Source organism: Phoxinus phoxinus (genome assembly GCF_949152265.1).
Source record: "Phoxinus phoxinus genome assembly, chromosome: 13".
Taxonomy (NCBI): Eukaryota; Metazoa; Chordata; class Actinopteri; order Cypriniformes; family Leuciscidae; genus Phoxinus; species Phoxinus phoxinus.
The window spans coordinates 6,813,489-6,837,252 of NC_136888.1; the positions used below are offsets into that span (position 1 = coordinate 6,813,489).

The window sequence follows — 23,764 nt, forward strand, 5'->3', positions numbered from 1 at the left end:
TAAACTCCTTATCACAATTATATTATAAATTATCACAACAGGAGTACTGTATAAAATGTACCATGGGATAATGATCCAACTATAATGAATATTTATTTGAGATCTAATTAAAAATTAAAACTGCAGGGTAGGAATAACTTACTAGAATCATTACAAATGGAGAAATCAGTCTGATTATATTACAAACATTAAAAGATGCATTGAAAAACAAAAATGCAAGGGAGTGATAAGGTGCCATAAAAAAATCAAACCAATTATAGCACAAATAAAATAAATAGACAAAGTGAGAATCATTTGAACTTTATTGCTTTCATTCATTAACGTCAGTATTGAGGGAAAGAGTGGTCTATGTTCTTGGCCCAGGCCATCAATCCTCCACTGATGTCCTTCACCGTGATCCGCTCAGTTTCTACGCCAGACATTTTCTCCAGGAGCTGAACTGCCTTCTGGGAGTCATTGCCAAGTTTGCACACCACAAACACTACAAGACAATAAAGTTAAACACACAGATAAAGTTATAGCTGATTCACTTCATTCAAGCTCATTTACTCCAATCATACAAACAATCTTCTTATATATATATATATACCAAATGATGTATTATCAAACGTGTGTGTGTGTGTGTGTGTGTGTGTGTGTGTGTGTGTGTGTGTGTGTGTGTGTGTGTATATGTGTGTGCAGATACATATAAACAATAAATACATACATACATAAACTGGAATATATTAGTTAAATCTCATATATGCTCACAAAGGATGCATTTATTTGATAAATGTGTGTAAACTCCTCATCACAATTATGTTATAAATTATCACTACAGTACTATATACATTTTACCATGGGATAATGATAACTTCAATGAATATTTATGAATATATAAAAATATATTTTAAAATATAATTGGCTGAACTGGTTCGGTTATCAGTTTGTATTGATGTGTAATTACTACCGGTAATAATGGTTATTATTAAAGGTGCGTTAAGCAACTTTTTATGTTAAAACTACCCGTTTTCTAACCCATACATGCTTAAACAATTGCCTGATGGGCTGAATGAGCCCTTCTCTGATCACTGAGATTGTCTCTATAATCCTGTAAAGTAAAATAAATAAGAGGGATTCGGGCCGGAGTTTTAGACTGGGCGTGACGTCATGCGTGTTCACGGCGCGCTCACATAGCTATGTCTGGCAGGTTTGTGTATTCGCCGGCATTCTCCGTAGAAGATGGATTGTAAGAGACCTGCTTGTAGTTCATTTCAAACACCAACGCAAACTCCACGTAAGATAAAAAAAAAGAAAACTTTTGTAGTGCAACCAAAAGGGCCAAATTGGACTCAGACAGGCGTCGGAATAAGACGAGAGTAAACATAGGCTTTCAACAAATGGAGAGATCTCCGGTCTGCTTTTGCTATTCGATTAAAACAGTTCAAATATCTTGAGTGTGATATAAAATGCTGATATATAAGTTAGATAATTTGACACAAATTTTGAGCAAATTACTGCTTAATTAGGATGTATTGCTATTGGAATATGCTACTTAGATCAATAAAACAGGCTAAACCCCCGCAAATCTTCGGCGGATTAGCCTGTTTGGCTTTTATGGTAACGCCATAGTGCCATTTAATTGTTTATTACCTTGAAACAATTAAGTGTATTTTTTGACCAACTGTGTAGCTTTAATATTATAAATATAAAATTTCACATATTTAAAATTACTTGCAGATTTATAACTTTATTACCTCTGAAGACATTATGATTGTAAACAAAAGATTTGCGGCTGATGCTCCTTTGGTTATGAACAGCTCGTGTTCGTGCAAGCGTGCTTGTGCGTGTGGTCCATGAGCGTGCACATCTCTGGCTGCAGTTTTGCTTGCCAGAGGTGGCATAGTTCTGCAAAAACTCAGAATCTTGCGCTATGCACCTTTAACAATGTTCAAAACTGGTTTTACTTCTTTTCTGAAAAACGTGGCATTTTTTCAGTACTCTGATGGAAAGTTAGAAAAAATTTTTTTTATTTGAAATAGAAATCTTTTGTAACATTATGAATATCTTTAATATCACTTATGATCAATTGATTGTGTTCTTGCTGGATAAGTGTTATTGATTTCTGCAATTCTATTCTTGTATTTCTTTTTATAACCTTTTCCTTGAGATGTTGGTGCGGAATATTCCAGTAATATAGTTTTATAATTTTAGGCTGTTTCTTTTGTTCGGCAGTTAGTATCTATCTCAACTGAAATCAAGACTTATCATATTAGTTTAAATAGATTCACATCTCATTAAAAAAATCTAAATATCCAAGTCTAAAAACTGCTTGATTATTCAACACGAGCAGTTTCTGATGACTTTCTTGAGAAACCTCAGATTACGCCTCTGTGCTCAGAATACACAACACCTCTAATAAGTGATGGCATTTGGCATTCAGACGAGCGCTTATTGTAGATAAAGATAGATCATTATAGCTCAACACCATCAATGTTCATGCCTGCGCATAGTGACGTTTCATTTTTCTGCACCACGTTTGTTTGAGCAGAAAGAACTGAAGGTGCAGGAGAAGGGAGTGTTAAACATTAATCACGAAAAACAGCAAATAACAAAAAAGATTCTTACCTGGGACTTGAGATTTGGTCTGTTGTTTGAGGTTACTAATGGTATCTTTTAAAAGTGTGATGTGCTCAGCCTTTTTATCCTCTAAACTAGCAAGTGGAATATCTGTCATGCAAGGTAAGAAAATGAAACTGAAGGAATTAACTTGATTTTTACAAAATCTCACACTAAATATGAAGAATGAAGAAACGTCCGCAGCACCGAGACGAGTGTTAGTGCCTCTAAACCACAGCATGAGAAATGAACCAGTTTATGCCAAGAGGGTAAATGTCCTCTTTGGTCACCTGGGGCCTGTTGTATAAACATTGCTAATCTAAAATAATATATATGTGTATATTAAATGGAAAACAGAGTTTAAAATCATTTTGTTTACTTCATTACTTCGCCAAGGATAATGATTTAAAAAAGGTAAACTGAGATGTCGAACAGGAACCTGGTTTGTGTAACACATTATTAGATGTTTAATTACGTAGTCAAAAGACTAATCGTATTAATTACAGTTGTATGTCAGACGTTGTGAGCAATACAATTGTGCAGCGTTTACTTCAGTAAAGTAGATCCATCGAGTGGATCTCTGAGCTGGTGTGAGTGAGTGGAGGCGGGGCTAATTTGCATATTCATGGATCCACATATACTAAATGAAGCAAGGGTGTAGAGTTATATTCAAGCTGTTTTAAGGCATGAATAAAAAATGTTCACAGAAAAAAACTTTTAAATGTCATTTTGGTGATCAAAATGAGTTTTTAAATGATTGACAACAGTGGGACATAACTCTGTTTTCCATTTGATATACAGAATTTGATTATGCAACTCTCATTAATGGAGTTAAAAGGATTAGTTCACTTTCAAAACATTTTTTGATGATAATTTACTCACCTCGATGTCATCCAAGATATCCATGTCTTTCTTTCTTCAGTCGAAAAAAAATTAAGGTTCCCTTTCGTCCAGGGAACTCCGACGTACGTCGGGTTCCCCTGACGAATTGGGATCACGCTAGGGAGCCTATTACCTTCGAGAACTAAACAAAAAGCCAATGAACATTGGCATGCAACATTTGCATTCCGCGGACCCGCCCGTCAGCGCGGGTATAAAAGCCGGAAGTAAACATTGCATCATCGCCTTTCGCTTCGGAGCCTCAGTATTCCTGAATCTTCAAGCCAAGCCTTCTGGAGACAAAAACAGAGCATTACCTGGAGAGCAGAAATCGCTGGTGTGACGGCGCGGTGCAGCGATCCTCGCCCTCGGCAGCAAAGGGTTGCAGTTTTCCCCCGGTTGTCTGCTGCGGTGGTCCCTCGGCGCTTCGGCGTTTTCTCTCTCTCTCTCTCTCTCTTGTTTTCTCTCTCTCTTTTTCTTTCTAAAAGAGCTGGCGGGTGTTTCGCGTCCTTTTCAGGATGTCGACTCACCCGTGCGTTTCTGGATGTGGTAGACTTCTCCCTCCGGATGATGGCCATCAACACTGTCTCGCATGTTTGGGCTTAAGGCATGCTGAGGCAGCGTTGTTGGATGAGTCATGCTCTCTCTGTGGGAGCATGGCCATCGCGACGCTCCGCTCGAGACTAAGATCCCTGAAATATGGGGGAGTCCCTTCGGAGAATGCTCGATCTAGTTCGTCTGTCGGTTCAGTTCGACAGGCGGCTACTTCGGTCATTCCCGTTGGTGAGCGTATGAGGGTTACAGTGCGGAATGTCTCGTGTGGTGAAACATCCTCGCGAGCTTCCCACTCCTCTAGCAGCTCGCTGCCAGCGGCGCTTCCGGGGGAACTTCCGGGGCCGTCCCGCACGGTTCCGGTTGTTTCCTTTGGAGCGCCCCCGGAGGATCAGATGTCTATCGCGGCATCGGAAGAGGCGCAATCATCTTCGGGTGAGGAGTCAGCGGCTCCACCCCCTTCGGGTGCGGTGGCTGCGGCTGACGCTGATCCCGAAGTGGTTGCCATGCTCGAAAGGGCGGCCGCGAATGTGGGACTCGAGTGGAACCCTCCGCCCGGGCCCTCGCATTCGCGGCTTGATGATTGGCCTGCTGCGGTGCGTGCGGATGCCCCGCGCACCGCTCCAGTGCCCTTCTTCCCTGAAGTGCATGAGGAGTTGAGGAAGTCCTGGTCGGCGCCTCTGGCGTACCGGCGGGGGCCTCCTCGCCCCTCCCTCTTCACCACCCTTGACGGCGGGGCGGCGCACGGGTACGAGGGAATCCCCCCAGTGGAGCGGTCTATCGCGATGCAACTGTGTCCGAAGACCGCTTCCACCTGGCGGGGTGCCCCTTCACTCCCCTCCCGCGCCTGTAGGTTCTCCTCGGGTTTAACCGGGGAGGCCTATAAGGCGTGTGGAGACGCCGCCTCCGCCCTGCATGCCATGGCTCTGCTTCAGGTCCACCAGGCCAAAGCACTCCATGACCTGCAGGGGGGTGGTCCCGACCCAGCTTTGCTGCAGGAGCTGCGTGCGGCGACTAACTTCGCTCTACGGGCGACGAAGGTTACCGCACGTTCGCTGGGTCGGGCGATGTCCACACTTGTGGTCCAGGAGCGCCACCTATGGCTCACCCTTGCGGATATGCGGGAAGCCGAGAGGAACAAACTTCTCGACTTCCCCGTGTCCCAAGGGGGCCTCTTCGGCGAGGCGGTGGATAACTTGGCCCAAGAGTTTTCCGCCGCCCAGAAGCAGTCGGAAGCTATGCGGCATGTCCTGCACAGGAGGAAGGCCGCTGCTGGCCCAACTCCTGTTGCTGCACAGCCTCCGGCCGCTCGTCGCCGAGGTCGTCCTCCTGCGGCCGCTCCCCCTCCAGGCCAGCAGCCTCAGCCTGGGGGACGGAGGTCGGGTCGTAAGAGGGCGGCCCAGCCCGCTCCGACGCCACCTGCACCTTCCAGGAAGAAGAGAGGTGGGCGTCGTTCCTGATGCGGGCGACCTGGATCAGGATGTTGCTGCTCTGCGGGAGGCGGTCCCTATTCGCCTCCTTCCCCCGGGGGAGGGCCGGGTGGAGAATCCTTGTTTTGTTTTTGTTCCGCCACTGACACAGTCAGTGGTACCCACTTTCTCAATAAAAGAGCAGTTTCTGAAACATCCTTTTCCAGGTCATCCACGGCCGAGACTGTCGGGCACGCAGTCTCCCCCGTGCGGGAGGGTCGCAGCGGCGGCGCGTGTCGTTTCAGTGCGACACGGCCCCCGCTCCCCTCTCCCCAGCCTGCGGGTAGCGACCTCGCGGAACCCTCCGCGTCACCCCGGCCTGCGGCTGGCCACGGAGGCGCAGAGACGGGGTTACGAGGAGTCAGGGCCTCGTTCCTCGTCTCTCCCCCTCCCCTCGCCACGGGGCGGCCCGCAGCAGAGGGTACACGAAGAACCCTCTCTGCCGTCTGCCCCCCGGTGTGGACAGGTAGGTGTCAGTACCTGCGCCCAGACCCCGCTCGCGGTCGCCATGTCGTCGCTGGAGCCGGGTCCCTGTCCCCCGCCCTGCTGCCCCTCCGCGGGTACGCCGGTGGTTCGGGTGGGTCTACTCGCTCGGTTCCTGGAGGCCTGGCTAGCGCTTCCAGCTCCGTCCCGGTGGATCCTCCGCACCATTCGGCTCGGCTACGCAATTCAGTTTGCTCGCCGGACTCCCAGGTACAGGGGCATTTTCTTCACCCGTGTGCGGTCAGAGGATGCCCCTGTCCTGCGGAAAGAGATCGATGTCCTGCTGGCGAAGGACGCGATCGAGCCGGTCCCTCCTGCCGAGATGAGGTCCGGGTTTTACAGCCCCTACTTCATTGTACCCAAGAAAAGCGGTGGGTTACGACCGATCCTGGACCTGCGTTCCTTGAATCGGGCCCTGCACAAACTCCCCTTCAAGATGCTCACGCAGAAGCGCATTTTCGAATGCATCCGTCCCCGGGATTGGTTTGCAGCAATCGACCTGAAGGACGCTTACTTTCACGTCTCGATACTTCCTCGACACAGACCGTTCCTGCGGTTTGCGTTCGAGGGTCGAGCGTATCAGTACAGAGTCCTACCCTTCGGGCTGGCCCTGTCCCCCCGTGTCTTCACGAAAGTCGCGGAGGCGGCCATTGCTCCCATGAGAGAGCAAGGCGTTCGCATCCTCAATTACCTCGACGACTGGCTCATTATAGCTCACTCTCGGGATGTTCTGTGCGAACACAGGGACATGGTGCTCCGGCATCTCAGTCAGTTGGGTCTTCAGGTCAACTGGGACAAGAGCAAACTCTGCCCCACGCAGAGGATCTCTTATCTCGGTATGGAGCTGGACTCGGTCGCCCAGACTGCGCGCCTCACAGAGGAGCGCGTCCAGTCAGTGCTCACCTGCCTCAGGTCTTTTCGAGGCAGGACAGCGGTTCCACTGAAACAATTTCAGAGGCTCCTGGGGCATATGGCGGCCGCAGCGGCGATTACACCGCTCGGCCTATTACATATGAGACCGCTACAGCGCTGGCTTCACGATCGAGTCCCCAGGTGGGCGTGGCAGAGTGGCACGTTCCGGGTCCAAGTGACCCCGCACTGCCGCCAAACCTTCTCCCCGTGGTCGGACCCTGCGTTCCTTCGGGCTGGAGTGCCCTTGATCCAGGTTTCCAGGCATGCTGTGGTTTTCACAGATGCCTCTGCCACGGGGTGGGGGGCCACGTACAAAGGGCATGCAGTCTCGGGTCTGTGGACGGGGCCCCAGCTGCATTGGCACATCAACTGCCTGGAGTTGCAAGCAGTACGTCTAGCTTTGTGTCGCCTCGTAGGGGTTCTCAGACACAAGCACGTACTGGTCCGTACGGACAACACTGCGACCGTTGCGTACATCAACCGTCAAGGTGGTCTACGCTCCCGTCGTATGTCGCGACTCGCCTCCCACCTCCTCCTATGGAGTCAGAAGCATCTGAGGTCGCTTCATGCCGCTTACGTGCCGGGGGCTCTCAACCGTGTGGCCGACGAGCTTTCACGGTTCACCCCCCTGCCCGGAGAATGGCGACTCCATCCCCAGGCGGTTCAGCTGATTTGGAGTGTCTTCGGAGCGGCGCAGGTCGACCTGTTCGCCTCTCCGGACACGACCCATTGCCAGTGGTTTTACTCCCTGTCCGAGGGGACCCTCGGCACGGACGCCCTGGCTCTCAGCTGGCCCCGGGGCCTACGCAAATATGCGTTCCCCCCAGTGAGCCTTCTTGCGCAGACTCTGTGCAAGGTCAGGGAGGAAGAGCAGCAGGTCTTGCTAGTGGCGCCGTACTGGCCCACCAGGACTTGGTTCCCAGAACTTATGCTCCTCTCGACAGCCCCTCCTTGGCCGATTCCTCTGAGGAAGGATCTACTTTCTCAGAGACGGGGCACTCTACGGCACCCGCGTCCAGACCTCTGGAAACTCCATGTCTGGTCCCTGGACGGGACGCGGAGGTTCTGAGTGGTCTGCCACAGGCAGTGGTAGACACTATCGCTTCCGCTAGAGCCCCCTCTACGAGGCGCCTCTATGCGTTGAAGTGGAACCTGTTCGTCGCTTGGTGCTCCTCCCGTCAGGAGGACCCCCGAACTTGCCCGATCGGCGTTGTGCTTTCTTTCCTGCAAGATGGGTTGGAGCGTAGGCTGTCCCCTTCAACCCTCAAAGTGTATGTCGCTGCCATTGCGGCGCATCACGATGCAGTTGACAATAAGTCGGTGGGAAAGCACGACCTGGTCATCAGATTCCTGAAGGGTGCTAGGAGGTTGAACCCTCCTCGCCCTGTACACTCTGTACCCCCTTGGGACTTGACTCTGGTACTGAGAGCTCTCCAGAGTCCTCCCTTTGAGCCTTTGCTGACAGTAGAGCTTGATATCCTGTCTATTAAGACAGCGCTCCTGTTAGCATTGGCTTCTTTTAAAAGGGTCGGGGATCTGCAAGCATTTTCGGTCGACGAATCGTGCCTAGAGTTCGGGCCGGGCCTGTCCCATGTAACACTGAGACCCCGCCCCGGATATGTGCCCAAGGTTCCTACCACTCCGTTTAGAGATCAGGTAGTGAACCTGCAAGCGCTGCCCCAGGAGGAGGCAGACCCAGCCCTAGCTTTTCTCTGTCCCGTCCGCTCCTTGCGGTGTTACGTTGACAGAACGCAAAGCTTCAGGACCTCAGACCAGCTCCTTGTCTGTTACGGAGGCCGGCAGAAGGGGAAGGCCGTCTCCAAGCAGAGGTTAGCCCACTGGATAGTGGATGCCATCACCCGAGCCTATGAGGCTCAGGGTGAGCCTTGTCCCCCCAGGTTGCGCGCTCACTCAACTAGAGGGGTTGCCGCTTCCTGGGCGTTGGCTCAAGGCGCCTCACTGACAGACATTTGTAGAGCTGGGGGCTGGGCGACACCTAACACGTTTGCTAGGTTCTATAACCTCCGTGTGGAACCGGTTTCCTCCCGGGTTCTGGCTTCGTCCAGTGGGTCGAGGGAATAGGTTGTGTCGGCTTGCTGCGCCACTCTGTAATCAGATAAGTGCGTCTCTTCCGCTCCGCTGGCCCCTAAGTGGTAACCTCGTTGAGCTCCTCCATCACCCCCCCGGCGCCCGGCGTAGCGGACCGCCCGGCGCCAGGTTTGCTCCTCTAGCTAGAGTCGTAGCAGACTGGGTGTTCAGTGGTCTTGTGTACCGGTTTTTGCCACGTGCAGTCCAGCCGTGTCTTCCCCGACGGACTCGCGCCGTCGTCCTTGTTGTATGCGCTCCCAATTCCAATGGTTGGGACCATCTCAGGGACTCCATATGTTCACTATGTGAATTCATATGAGTATTCCAGGCCAGATCAGGCATCCTGGTTTTCCGTAGTGTGCCTCCCCCCCCCGGGGGTTGAGGCACGCTTCCCAGTGTTATCCAATGTCCTCTGTGTGGGTCTTGCGGAACAGCAGTGGATTCCTAGCAGCCCCCGAAATTTATTGGAAAAACTGCTGTAGGGCGGCTTAGCTGGGCACTGGAAGGGGCCAGCACCATGGCGTTTTATTAGGGATCCCAATTCGTCAGGGGAACCCGACGTACGTCGGAGTTCCCTGGACGAAAGGGAACGTCTCGGTTACGTATGTAACCCTCGTTCCCTGAGTACAGGGAACGGAGACGTACGTCCCTTTGCCATGTGGCTGCACCTTCGCAGGGGTCCGTTACTTCGGCTCCTCAGCGAAAAGCGATGATGCAATGTTTACTTCCGGCTTTTATACCCGCGCTGACGGGCGGGTCCGCGGAATGCAAATGTTGCATGCCAATGTTCATTGGCTTTTTGTTTAGTTCTCGAAGGTAATAGGCTCCCTAGCGTGATCCCAATTCGTCAGGGGAACCCGACGTACGTCTCCGTTCCCTGTACTCAGGGAACGAGGGTTACATACGTAACCGAGACGTTTTTGAGGAAAACATTCCTGGCTCAATGGCAACCATCTATCCCAATGTTCAAAGAAGGTTCAAATATCTGTCTCAATGCAGCTTCAAAGTCTCGACACGATCCCAGTCGAGAAATAAGGGTCTTATTTAGCGAAACGATCGGTCATTTAAAAAAAAAAAAAATGTATATACTTTTTAACCACAATTGTTGGTCTTGTGCTGGTCTGCAACGCACCACGCATTACGCCATCACATTGGAAAGGTCACGTTCACGTCATCGGTCTAAGCTATTTGTCTGTGTACTTCGGTTCAAGAAAGTAGGGAAGGGCGGAAAACTCATCTCATTTTCTCCTCCAACCTCACAATCATCCAACATCTTTGTTTTAATTTATTTTTATTATTATTTTTATTTATTTGTGACCTTTCCAACATGATGACGTAATACAAGGTGCGTCGCAGACCAGCACAAGACGAACAATTGTGGTTAAAAAGTATATACATTATTCTTTTTTTTAATTGAAAATGACCGATCGCTAGATAAGACTCTTCTTTCTCGACTGTGATCGTGTCGAGACTTTGAAGCTGCATTGAGACGGACATTTGAACCTTCTTTTGAACATTGAGATTGATGGTTGCCATTGAAGTCCATTCTGTGTAGAAAAATCCTGGAATGTTTTCCTCAAAAACCTTCATTTCTTTTCGACTGAAGAGAGAAAGACATGGACATCTTGGATGACATCGGGGTGAGTTAATTATCAGCTAAATGTTTTTTGAAAGTGAACTAATCCTTTAACACTCAAATTACATGATATCATTATCCAGAAGTTACAGTTTAATTTAAATTAAATTAAAATGTTGAACCCTTTTCCTGTGGCATGCTGTGTTTTAATGTAAATTAATTCCACTTTAATTTGAGTTCAAAATAGCAGTTCTGAACATTTCTCACGTTCGGAGAAAATAATTCAGCGCGAATAATGATAAAAAAATAAGTAGGCCTATTTGTTTCCATTAAAAATATATAAACATCTAGGGATGTCAACGATTAATCGACGATCGATTAATTGTCGATAATACATTTAATCGATACAACTTCTCGATCATCGATTAAGCAGGTTCATGCGCATGTGCGCTGCTCAACCGCGAAACAAAGCGAGCGCGTTCTGTTTGGGATCATTTTATATGACTATAAGTTTGTGTGTTCATTCGCAGCCTTTTGTTTTGTGCAAATGTAAGTTGTAATATTGTGTTTATTTTCTGTATGCCTATCTATATCTGATTTATCTTATATTTGGATGCATCCCTTGAATTAGCGCTGTAGTGCGCGTGATCAGCTTCAGAGCGCACGGCTCAAACGCCACTGCACGACTAATAATGACTATTGGCAGGACTGTCATATTACAGTACATAACATTATAAAGAGAACAATATTGTAATAAAACATTGTGCATTATTTGAGTTTAGTTGCCGTGTCGCGTTGCTCCAGGAAGAGCGCGTCCACAACATAATCATTCTGAATGAATGGCACGTAACTTAGTTCAAATTCACTTGTGCATTCACGTCATTTTGTGCAGAAATAATGTGTAATATTATGTTTCTTTTGAATATATCGGATGAATCTCATATAGGATGCGTTACTAAGTGCTCCAGTTTAACAGTAGCCTTCATTCAGCGCGCGCAGCTCAAACAGAAATGCACGACTAATAATAACGATGAATAATTTGGGAATGACATATTACATAACATGAGAACACTATTGTATTAAATGGTTGTGAATGCATTGGGTTTAGTTGCCGTCTTCAGTGTGTTGTTCAGGGAGAGCACGTCCACAACAGTCACACATTCTGCATTTGAGGCGGCGCTGGTGCATTGACTTATAATGCGTTGTATAGTAGTCATTATATTTGATAATTAAATAATCAATGACATCGAAACATTCATCCATCGATCATGGGAATTTGTGAAAATTGACATCCCTAGACAACTGTTACAATAAAACATCAATTGAGCAATATAACATGCATTTTTATTCAGTATATAAGCAATATTTAGCTTTTTATGTTAAAGACACTATTGATACCGTGAGAAATTTACATTCTCAGGAAAATAGCCGCTTATCAGTTAATCGTTAATCGATCGATAAGGTCAATCAACTAATGATTAATGAATTAATCGATAATTTGCATCCCTTAGACATCCTAAAAGACCTTATAGCCAAAACTGCATTAATTTTAATTTGTATAACACGAATAAAAATACTATTTGGCCAGTGGAAAAGAATGAGAATAACTCTTCTCTGAAAACTTTCTCTGGACAGCATTTCAAACAGATACGGATATGATTTATTCTAAAACAAGACAAAGATACTGAATGATTTTTAGCAATGTAATATGACTCCACAAATGGCATTCATAGTCAATCATTTATATTTTTCTAATGTCTTTTATCGTTAAACATGACAGCCTATCAGGTGGATGGAAATATTCATATTGAAATTTGCAGACGACAGCATGTGATTATTTCGGTGAGTAGACGCATGTGTCTTCCACTGACTGAGTTTCATAAAGGGAATTTACACATGGTTTTATAAATCTGAAAACTTTTGATTGTACGCACACTTTTAGGATGAACTCTTATACATGAGGGCCCTGGTCATTATGGCGGGTGACCGTTTTACTGTCAATTAGTCGCTGTGGCATGAAGAGCCCGCAGTGGAAAGCAAGAAATGAGCCCAAAAATGTAACTCGATATATTCATGCATCAAACTTTATGCAAGAATTTGTAATATGATCTTAATAAAGTTGTAAATGTAAAACTCCTCGCATTTACAGGGAAAAGGAATGACAGTAACATGTTGCTGTGTTCAGCTGAGTGAATACGCGTGTTCCACCTCTGGCCTGTTAACACGTGCTTTTGTTTGTCACATCTATAATTTAGTGAGTTTAAACTTGTTTTCCAGTGGAAAACAACATTCATTTTTAACATATATATACTACACCGACTCACATGTAGAGTTTCTGTTGTATATTTGAATGAAGCTAAACTGTTAAAGAGAGATCATGGGAAAGGATACTGATTGAGGTTGACAGATGGCAAATGTCCACCTCTACTTTGGGTCGAACGTCAAGGAGGAGATGAGGGGTTGAGCCGTCCAAAATGGCTCTATACTCCTGCAATGAAAGACAAATATGATATATGTGCAATATTTGAGGAGGGAAGCTACACAGAAATGCAAGATGACAGATCAGATCTGCTTTATATAAATGACCAGCTACACACTTCCACAATGCTCAGTAATGAACTGGCTAACATAGAGCGGTTCTGCTAAAGATATAATCTAAACTACCAAATGGAAATTTAAACACCCCTTATTACATTCCTCTGCATGCCCAGAATTATGACAAATAACTGTACTACCTGCACAGAGACTCTCTGTTCTTTGGTTAGAAGAGTCAGTCTCCGACACTGTAAATGAAATAAAACAGAAATAACTGAGAATAAATCAGCACCGGTTTTCATTACACAACGTTTAAACCAAAAGCACCACAAATAAATGCTGATGTAGGCCATATCTGATCAGGTGACCTTAAACCTTTTTGGTTTTGGAGTTAATTTTTGACTGGCTAAAAGGAGTTTTCTTTTCCTAAGTTTAATAATACATTGAATGTGTGGTGCATGTGCATGAATTGAATAACTGCATGCTTTTCAAAGCTCAAGAGTATATCTATGCAAAACACACTCTCCATAATAAGTGTGTGACAGTGACGCCTTGTGGACGTTTAACCACAGCTAATTAGTGTGTGCATCATTGACACACACAAGGATTAAAGGAAGGAAAGTGTGAGGTTTCCTCATCCTCAGACCTTATCCGTAGCAGCAGAGCCGCAGAACTGCTCATAGTCCTGGAGCTCAGTGAGCGTGGGCTTCTCTCCACACACCACACACTCGATCTGCCTGGACCGCAGACGTATGGAGCGGAAACGCCCCTCCTGGCCATCAAACATCAGCAGCTGCTGCTCAAATGAGGCTGAACAGACCAGTTAAGGAGTTACCTCATTGTGTTCTGCCTAAAGTATGGTAATAAGTGAGCTTAAAAGCATGATTGTTTCAGTTCAGGATGTCATTAAGGGTAGAAAGGATACATCCTTGACCGGACGCAATTTTCAGAACTTCTAATGCTTGAAGGCAACCCATTATTCCAGGCACTGCAAGTATCAAAACAAGTCACTTCAAAGTCATATCCTCAATACAGAACACTGCAACATGAACTCATAATTATGGGATTACGGGATCATTACAGAAGAAGGATTCATATTCACTTTTTTAAAGTCAGAAATAACTTAAAAATAGTTTTTTGAGGTAAGATCTGCAGTAAAAAAGAAACAGTAATGTTGTTTTAGATAAGCAAAGAACTTAGGATTCAGTTTTAAGTACATGAGAGAGACGGTCTTTGTCAAGACACTGGAAAGGAATTAAATGCAAGAAAGAACTGCAATTTAGTATGCAAATGTTAGTCAATTTCAATCTTCCTTCTTAAATTACCTTAATCGGGACCTATTATGCTTTTTCACGTTCAGCTTTCTTTAGTGTGTAATGTTGCTGTTTGAGGATGAAAAAGCTCTGAAAGTTACAAAGCACAAAGTCCCTCCAGCGGGAGTTATTCTCTAAATCAGTGTCACTAGGTGCGTTTCCATTACAGATTTGCGCAAAACTTTTGCGAATTTTTTCTAAATGTCGCCAAAAAAACGATTGCGAAATGACGCCGTTTCCATTAACCGATGTTATGCGACTAAAACATAATTTTTTCCTCTCGCGATAAGTCATTCCAAAAATCATGGCAACGGACGTTGGTAGGTTTATATATATATATCCCAGCCACCGCACTAGCCATTATTGTTAATTGAAGGAGACGTAGGCTTGTTAAGCTATGTTAATAGCAAGGAAAGACCCTTATACCTGTGAGTGTATACGTATACGCGAGTGTTTCTCCCTCATGTCTGCTTTAAGCTCTTGATTGTGGCATTTCTTTGAGCTTTAGGATCCTTAAGAATTCCTGTAATTCTTTTGTCTTTTATGAATTTAATAAAGAACTCTGTCTCGTCTTCTGTCCAAAGATACCACTTCATCTACGTCAGGTGACTGTAAATGTGCAAAAACTGTTTCCAGTTGAGTTTTGCTTCTAATTGCCTGAAAAATCACCTCATGCGAGCGTAAAAACTTTTTGTTGCAAAATTGATGCGTTTCCATTGGGCGTATTATCAATTCACAATTTCAATTTGAGCAATTTGAAGGGTAATGGAAAAGCGGCACTGTAGTCTTGAGTTTTCTTCTAGGAACGTAAATCGCACATTTAAATCATTGCTGCACAAGGCATACACAAAAAAGGGGCGGAGCCTGGTTGAGTTGCGTTAGTAGTGTGTTGAATCTCGTTAGTAGTGTGTTTCCCAAATACACTCAAACCGGTTGACCAATCACAACACACTGGTCCAGCCGACCAATCATATTCAGAACACATTGCGCTTTTCAGAAGGAGGGGCTTCATAGAGACATGCAGGAAACTAAAAGCGTTACTGACAGACTGGGAAGAGAAGAGATGCAATAATGGAAAATACGAAAATATGTAAAAATTAGAAACTTTTTCACGCATGAAAACCTATTCTAGTAGAGCCCAAAATCAAGACTTTGTAAAAGGGCATAGGTCCTCTTTAAATTGAACAAACCACTACAGAAGACTGAAACTATCTACAAAACTAAGTTTGAATGGACTTTGTAAGCAAGTAGTTCTGGCTGAAATAAATATAGAACATTGTGGAGAAGAAGATGACGACGGAGAGGAAGAAGCAGCGATCTCTGAAACTACGGAGTATAATCAGGAGAAGTAGAGTTAGACTGACCCACTCCCAGAACGCCTCCATCAGAGCAGTTGGTGACCGTCTCAGGAGGAGGTGGAGAGGGGAACAAACACCGGTAACACGGCCCTCCTCGGTAGTTGTACACCGTGAGCTACAAGAGAAAACACTGAAATAATCAAAATCTCCCATTAACTCAAAAGACGCACTAAATCAAACTACATATTTGGGGTCAGTAAGATTTTTTTTCTTTTTTGAAAGAAATTCATACTTTTATTCAGAAAGGCTGCATTAAATTAATCAAAAGTGACAGTGTTATTCAAAACAATTCACAATAAAATTAGGTAACAAAAAAAAGTATTTTTTTTATTCTGCCCCTTTATTCTTGTGAAAAGTCAGTGGATGAACAATTGTGACTGTGGTTAAACTTGGGGGAAGTGTTGCACCAATCCGATACTCGGCATCAGTCCGATACGGATCTTTTTTATTGAACCGGGTCTCAGTCAGACGGGACCAATCCAGATCCAATACTGTGCATTATGGTTGTTACTGTTAATAGTATACCAAAAGGTATTATAAATGCAACATAAACGTTTTGATGCACTATATTCCTGGTTTTCTAAAGACAAACGGCAACTTAATTTTAGGAACAGACAGTATATTAGGATGTTAAAGCTGCAGTCCGTCGTTTTTCCTCTTTGTCGCCATCTCTGTTAGAAATCTGCAACTGCAGTTATTCGCGGAATTATTAACTGTGCGTGGGTAGTAAATCGGCATGAAACAGCGCGGATGAACACAATGTATTGAGGAGAACCTGTCGCGTCGCTGTGGATACTGTACTGTCATCAGCAATCTCAGAGTATACTTTTTGAAAGTGTCAACATTAGAATTTTCATTGGTAAATGTCATCTGAACAAGTAAGTAACATTCACGTTTGTTCTGACCAAATTCGGGGGGTGGGGGAAGCATTGCAGTAACGTTAGGCTATATCAAGCTGATTAAATCTAACGATTGCTTATATCACGTCAAAACGTGAAAAATATATTTTTTCTGTAGCCACTCTGAAGTCCGAAGTCTTTGTGTTTTACAACTGGTGAATCTCCAGTTGTCACTGGTGATTGTCGCTTTAAACTTTCGGGATCCGCCATACCAAGTGCTAAGCTAAATCTCCTCCATCATCCACACACGCTAGCCGGGGACTCCTTCTCTATGTGTACAGAAGTGACGTAATGACGCAAAGACATGCTCGAAATTCCCGCGGAAATCCACCAGTACCACTGGAATTAAAATCATTATTACAAGCTTACCGTTTTGAATCGAGGTAAGGCAAGCAGATCGTTTTGAACACTGGCTGGTTAAGTTTTTTGTCAAAAATGTCTTTTTTGATATTTTTAAACCCAAAAAAGTGCCGGACTGCAGCTTTAAAGTGGAAACTCTTCCCTTCACTGCAGCAGAATGTTACAAAGTTCCCATTATTATCTATAATCTGAACATATAGGTCTGTGATATGTTGAAAAGAACTGTATTTTTCTGGAGTTTACTGGCGATTCTGAATGGTGTTAAACTCACTATTGGGTGTCTGTAAGACGAGCGTGCTGGAGAATTAATGAAACGAGAGGTTACTTTAAAGCGCATCATCATGCGCCGATAAGTGCTTTTGTGTCGCGCTGCACTGAAAACTTTCACACCACTTTTTGCTATCAGAGATAATTCATGTTCACCCTATATATTTGTTCTATCTTATCTATCATGTCTGTTGTCCTATTAAAAATCGGCACCATGCATTACAAAGAAATGCTGTTTATATTCATGTAGTAATAACTATCATAAATGTATTGTTCATAAGATTGCTGAGACTCTTGTCACACAAATAGTCATTTTAAATTGCAGGTTTTTTTCAAATAAGAGATCTACACTTACATTCACTTATTGTTTTTATTATTTATTAATATTGTTGATGTTTTAATATCTTTGAGAAATATTTTAAAATAAGCAAATCAAATACAGCTTTAGGGTTTATTACAACTGAGTTAAACACCGCATTAGTATAGAAACCTGTTTCCACCTCAGAGTAAAAATGGTAATTTGTGGCTCATCAAGGCTACATTTATTTGATCAAAAATACAGAAAAACACTGTAATATTGTGAAATATTATTCAAATAAAATAAATATATTTTAATATACTTTTAAATATTATTTATTTATGTGATGTAAAGCTGAATTTTCATCAGCCTTTACTCCAGTCTTCAGTGTCACATGATCCTTCAGAAATCATATAAATATAGAAACAGTCCTGATATCAAATTGTATTGCGGGTTAAACCAAGGTTGCAGTTTTGGTATCTGTGTTATACATACACTAAAAATCATTCCTTTCAGCGTTCTTGTACTTTCTCTCAAATTTCTTTCTTCTGCGCAACACACATAAAGATATTTTTAAGAACGTTGATGTCAAAAAAGCATTGCATCCCATTGACTTCCTGTAAAGATACATATATATTTTAATTTTTGGCTGACTGTCCCTTTAAAATAATGTGTAAAAGAATCCAAATACTTGCGACCACTGTAAATAAAAACTTCAAATGTTAATGTACTGTCTGCAGGTTTGAATGAGATATTGAAAAGATGAGCTCACCTGTCCTTCCATTCGTAGAGCACTCGCTGACACTAAAGGCTTGCCGCCCAGAACACAGGCATCGTTCACGAGGTACCGTGTAGGAACGTTGTCTGAACAGTCTGCCACAATGTCATACGTGAAGATGCAAAGTCAAGGAAGCAAACAAATGGGTTTCGCACTGTACAGAACTGTGGAAAAGTTCAAGATGAACTTCTCAATAGCAATTCATGAGTGGATATTGTTGAATGAGTTGTCTGGCGTTGTCTCTGGAGAGCTGGAGGTGATAGGGAACACACTGAACTGTGGAGTTCAACCTGGATAAAGAGATCACAAGCAGTCAGCGCTCCGTCGTTCACCTGTGCTGGTTTCGTGAGGTAGGATGGTACCTGCGTATGGCCTGGGCGGCAGACAGGGCTTTAGGCTGACCTTGAGTCACTTCTGAATGAAGCACCTGTCGGTGCAGGTTACTCAGTTCCACCACATCATAGTCCAACAGGCCCAAACGTCCTGAAAACACACACTACATTAACAACTGCCAACTAGTGCCATAGTACAATTACAGCTGTGTCTTCATGCAAGCGTTTGCTTTGGGACACAAACTAAAATGAGATATGAAGGTTTTCACGGGAACCATTATGAACAGCGGATTCAGCCTTCATCTCTTCTACTAACTATAGCATTTAGACTGGTAACTATGGTAACTTCTGTTTTGTGTGCATTTCTCTTAAATAAATCAAAATTATTTAAAAAATAGACTCTAATATGGAGCTTATAATATGACAAAATGATTTGGATTTGAATTTGAATTGTGTACATTTTAATTATTGACAAGTGTAATGTAACAAAAATGTAATATTATGTGGAATTTTAAATAGTTCTGAATTTGATTTATTTTCTGTACGATCTGAATTTTCTGCATTTTGAGTTCTAGAAAACTGAATTTGAAGTTCCGAATTTCTTCTTCATCTTGAAAACTTGAATCTGTATTTATTAAAACTGGATATTTGCAGTCTAAGAATTCAGAACAAAAAAAAAAATAACTGTTTGAAAATACATGTCTATAAAATTCAGCCATAAAAACACTTAAATTCGTTAAATTTCAAATGTTCAATATTCGTTTAAAGAAATCACATTCAGAACTATTTAAAATTCCACATAATATTAAATTTTGTTAGATGACACTTGTCAATAATTCAAATTAAATTAGGGGCCGCTAAGACGACACCGTTCTCTCTACACAGACTTTAAACGCGAACCTGTGAGAAACGCTGATGGCGCTCACGTGCACATCAAGAATTATTTCTATAGTTATGTGCGTTTGAATATATGTGCGCATGTTTGTAATTCCCTACAAACCAAGCCTAAACAAACTACTTGTCCTGCCTATAAATTTGATACAGTATAATGGCAGTGAATGGTCGTATATTTTTTCCATCAAAGTTAATCCTCTGGTGGATTAATAAGGCCTTCTGAAGTGAAGTAATTTGTTAGTATAAGAAAAATACCCATATTTAAAACATTATCAACTAAAATAACTAGCTTCCGGCAGACGGCCGTAGGCATCGATTTACGGCGAAAGAGTGACCCTTGAGCTGACGCACAACGTAATGACGATCACGAATTAGAAGTCTAAAACAACCATTTTTAGAGAGAAATGTCGGAGGAGTTTGAGTTTGTTGCCGAGCCCTGTTTGTTTGAACCACGAGAGGCATCTAAACTTACATCCTATGTCATACATACGTCACTGGTTACTCTTGTGGCGTAAGTTGACTTGCGTAGTATGTGTACGGTCGTCTGCCGCAAACTAGTTATTTTAGTCGATAAAGTTTTAAATATTATTTTTTTCTTACACTAACACATCGCTTCACTTCAGAAGGCCTTTATGAACCCCCCGGAGCCGCGTGGAGCACTTTTATCATGGATTGACGCACTTTTATGGACTTCAAGACAGAAACGGGGGTGAGTAAATCATGGGGTAAATTTCATTTTTGGGTGAACTATCCCTAATACCGGGTGTCAACAGGACCTTACTTGTACAGATAAACTCCTATGCTTAGCAGCATTGTGAACATAGTAAACACACATGGCCACTTTACCTATTCCAGCTGCAACCAGATACTGCGCAAGAGGACAACCTAAACCTCCACATCCCACGACCAGAACAGATACATTACTTAAGGCAACCTGGCCTGTGGAGAAAAGAAGATTGTTTATGAAAAGAAAAGAGTTACATTATAAAGGTTAAAGTCACAATATTGTTGAACCTTTAACACCAAGTTCTGGTAGGAGAAGCTGCCTGCTGTATCTCATGATGTCCTCATTGCTCAGCGTTACATTTGATTTCAGTGGTGAAAGATTGGTAACCTTCTCCTGTAACTCTGTTAACATTGAGTTTCCCTGGAAAAAAAAAAAAAGGGGGGGGGGGAGCCTTTTCAGTATGAAGACAAGAAAATGCTCTGCTCTGAGATGGCTTTTTATATATTTGACCATATATTTATGTCATAAGACACTTGTGCCTTTCAAATTATTCTGTCCAACAATTAATAAATGATTTGAGCTGTTCTATCAATCCATGCCTTTCTTTATCTTCAGAAAGATAATTGTAATAGAGTTTAAGTGTCTGACCTAACCTAAACTTCAAAATAAATGTTTGATACTGTTTTCACTCCATACAACAACACATATAAATTGGCATTAAATATTCGTTGTTAAAATCATTACATACGCATAACGGTACAGAATCACACAGAGGCTTTGTTATCTGAATATTTGCAAAGTTAACAGAGTTATTATGTTAACTTTATTCTGTTATTGCAGACCTGTTCCATTTGATGAAGTTTCTTCTTCAAAGCTGCAATCTCTCTCTCTCTTTCCAAGAGCTGTGTCTTCAAACTTAAAATTGTATCATCCATCACGAACAATCACCTCGATATCAAATTATTATTAAGAAGCAGTTATTATGACGAGCAATTATGTGTATAGAAATCACACTGCACAGGACTTCCGGGTTTCCGCGCGTGTGCGACCACGTGTAGCGCACGTAACACGTGATTACAACAGATCTGAAATACTCGCTCCCAGAGATGAATGTAGATAATAACCAATAACCCACTCAATGTTATTACTTTTATTTTGAAAAGACTATTGAGTATTATAGGGATTGAATAATCTGAAACATTAAGTACACGAGGGTGCAGCTGAACAAAAGTTACTGAAATAACAATAGCTCTTTTATAGCTGTATTTTGCTTCAGGCGAACAACATAAATACAGTTGTTTATGGGTGAAAATCCTCTGCTAAATTGGCATGTCACCAGATCACTACCATTATTTTTAAGATCGCTAATATGCAGTTTAGAGTTGTCGTAAATAATATTGTTTGTATCTTAATATTTATGGTAGGCTACTAAAATAAACAACAGTTACGCTTTTTAATTATTTTACTCTTTTTATTTTTATTGTGGCGTAGAAATACGCCAGTTTATAATCTTATCTTTATAATTCTTTATTTATTTGTTTTATTTTATAATGTTGTTTTTTATCTGTAAATATTGTTGGTAACCAGACAGCTGACGGTACCTGAATTCCATAGGAAAAAATACTATGGAAGTCAATGGGTGCTGTTCAACGGAAGAAAGAAACTCTTACAAATGAATAAAAATAAAGAAGCTTTACTTTTGAAAACTTGGACTGTGAATACAGAGAGAGGTTCATAGATGTTTGGAACAACTTGAGGCCGGGGGCCTGTTTCAGAAAGGAGGTTAAGTGAAAACTCTGAGTATGTTAACCCTGAAATGAGGGAAACTCTGGGTTTTCCGTTTCAGAATGGGAGGTATATCAAACCCGAGAAAGCAGAGTAAGTCAAGCCCGTTTCTGAAAGAGGGGTAACTTATACTCAGAGTCAGTTACCATGGCAACTTACTCTGTGAACCTAACCTGGTCGGGAGCAGGTTTTCTTCAGTAAACCCAGAGTTTCTTGCGGTCTCCTCCCCTTTTTTAAAGAGGAAGCGGTGTTTAAACACTTCATTCATTCTTTCTGTACATTTATTTATTGCTGTTTTTTCCGCTGTTTTAAAAAAGAAATTAATAGCGTAAGATGAAGGTATATATAACTCCTTAACTGGCAACTGAAAATACAGTACATTAGAGTTACATCATGTAGTTCTAAACAAATTCTACAGAATTAAACTGTGGCATTTACTGAAAATCACTTGGGGGATAAGAATGTCCGTTTATACTTAGATATAAACTTCGATTCTATAGGCTACGCCACATACAAATGTGAATGTGTAGATTGTCTGATGTGTAGACACATAATATTAACATTACCCTGTAGGCCTCTCTGTGGCGCAGAAACTGTTTCTTCATACCCATCATCCTGTGAAGATGAGCATTTGTACACTTTATAACACTATTTGTCATAATTTCTGGTGTATTGAGTAGGCAACTTACAACTGTCTGGGGTTCTGTTGGGACAGGAGGCTCCAAAAGACAGATATTAGTCTCTAGATAGATATTAGTCCCAATATCAGAATCTATTGGGACCAACGAAAAACCCAACCCAAAGTAAAATAAATGGAAATATCAAAAATACCCTATATAAAAAATAACACATAGACCTCTTACATTTTATGAAGGCCCTTGGATCTCCGGGAGTGACCGGCTCTGATGAAGGAATTCCCTCAGCCAAAAATGCTGCTGCACTGCTAGACACTGGATGCTATTTAGTTATGTAATATGTCAAATGTTTGTAAAGTCAGATGAGCCTACACCCATGATATGCTCAAGCCTTACCTGATTGAATTATGTTTTTATATTTTTTTTATTTTCAGCTGCTGCCACATTCTTTTAATGCCTGCAGGATTGCACATAGCCTATATGCAAATTAAAATTAGGTTGAATAACTGTTCTTCCAGTTTCACCTCTGATATTATAACAGTTACTCTAAAATAGTTATTAATTACTAACTACAAATTACATCTTCAACAGTGTAATTAGATTAATGTAATAATTACTATCTTTAGAAATTATTGGTCTGCTTATTGTTAATTACTAAGTCCCATATCAACCTCAACCACTTGAACAATACAATGAGGAGAGACAAGAAACTGCACTTTTAATGCTTTCAAAATGAACAATATACAATTGCATGAATTATTCTTGAATTGACCAAAGTGTGTAGAGGGAGAAGGTTACATTCAAAATATACCTTTTAAAAATGTATGTTAAATCCACTATTGTTTTATACAGAATTGTTCTATACTCTATGCAGTAGCCTATTTAATGTAATTACATCATATTTTATTTTAAATTACAGAAGAAGTAAGAGTAATCCCTTTAATTAAATTACAATATTTAGATTACTTGGTAATTAATTACACCCAACACTGTATAACAGTAATTCCTCTTTGTGTCTGGCACTGT

General features: G+C 42.6%; 1 protein-coding gene across 1 annotated transcript; it reads right to left on the minus strand.

Moving 5' to 3' along the window:
- Positions 1–77: 77 nt before the first annotated feature.
- On the minus strand, positions 78–21,412 carry mocs3 (molybdenum cofactor synthesis 3). Its single transcript, XM_079633763.1, has 13 exons — positions 21,161–21,412; positions 20,606–20,738; positions 20,438–20,530; positions 18,728–18,848; positions 18,581–18,655; positions 18,360–18,477; positions 15,770–15,878; positions 14,018–14,080; positions 13,739–13,902; positions 13,293–13,340; positions 12,949–13,045; positions 2,608–2,709; positions 78–481 (listed from the first exon to the last, which is right to left on the minus strand). The coding sequence occupies exons 1-13, from the start codon at positions 21,251–21,253 to the stop codon at positions 324–326; spliced, it is 1,374 nt and encodes a 457-aa protein (XP_079489889.1). The 5' UTR covers positions 21,254–21,412; the 3' UTR covers positions 78–323.
- Between the last annotated feature and the right edge of the window lie 2,352 nt (positions 21,413–23,764).

Excerpts from the sequence above, each read along its gene's own strand:
- mocs3 (XM_079633763.1), bottom strand. The coding sequence starts at position 21,253 with ATGGATGATACAATTTTAAGTTTGAAGACACAGCTCTTGGAAAGAGAG. Across the intron at positions 14,081-15,769 it reads TGGAGGCGTTCTGGGAGTGG|TGCCTGGAATAATGGGTTGC; the intron begins GTCAGTCTAACT and ends TGATACTTGCAG. Across the intron at positions 2,710-12,948 it reads CCATCTGTCAACCTCAATCA|ATATTCCACTTGCTAGTTTA; the intron begins GTATCCTTTCCC and ends CTTGCATGACAG.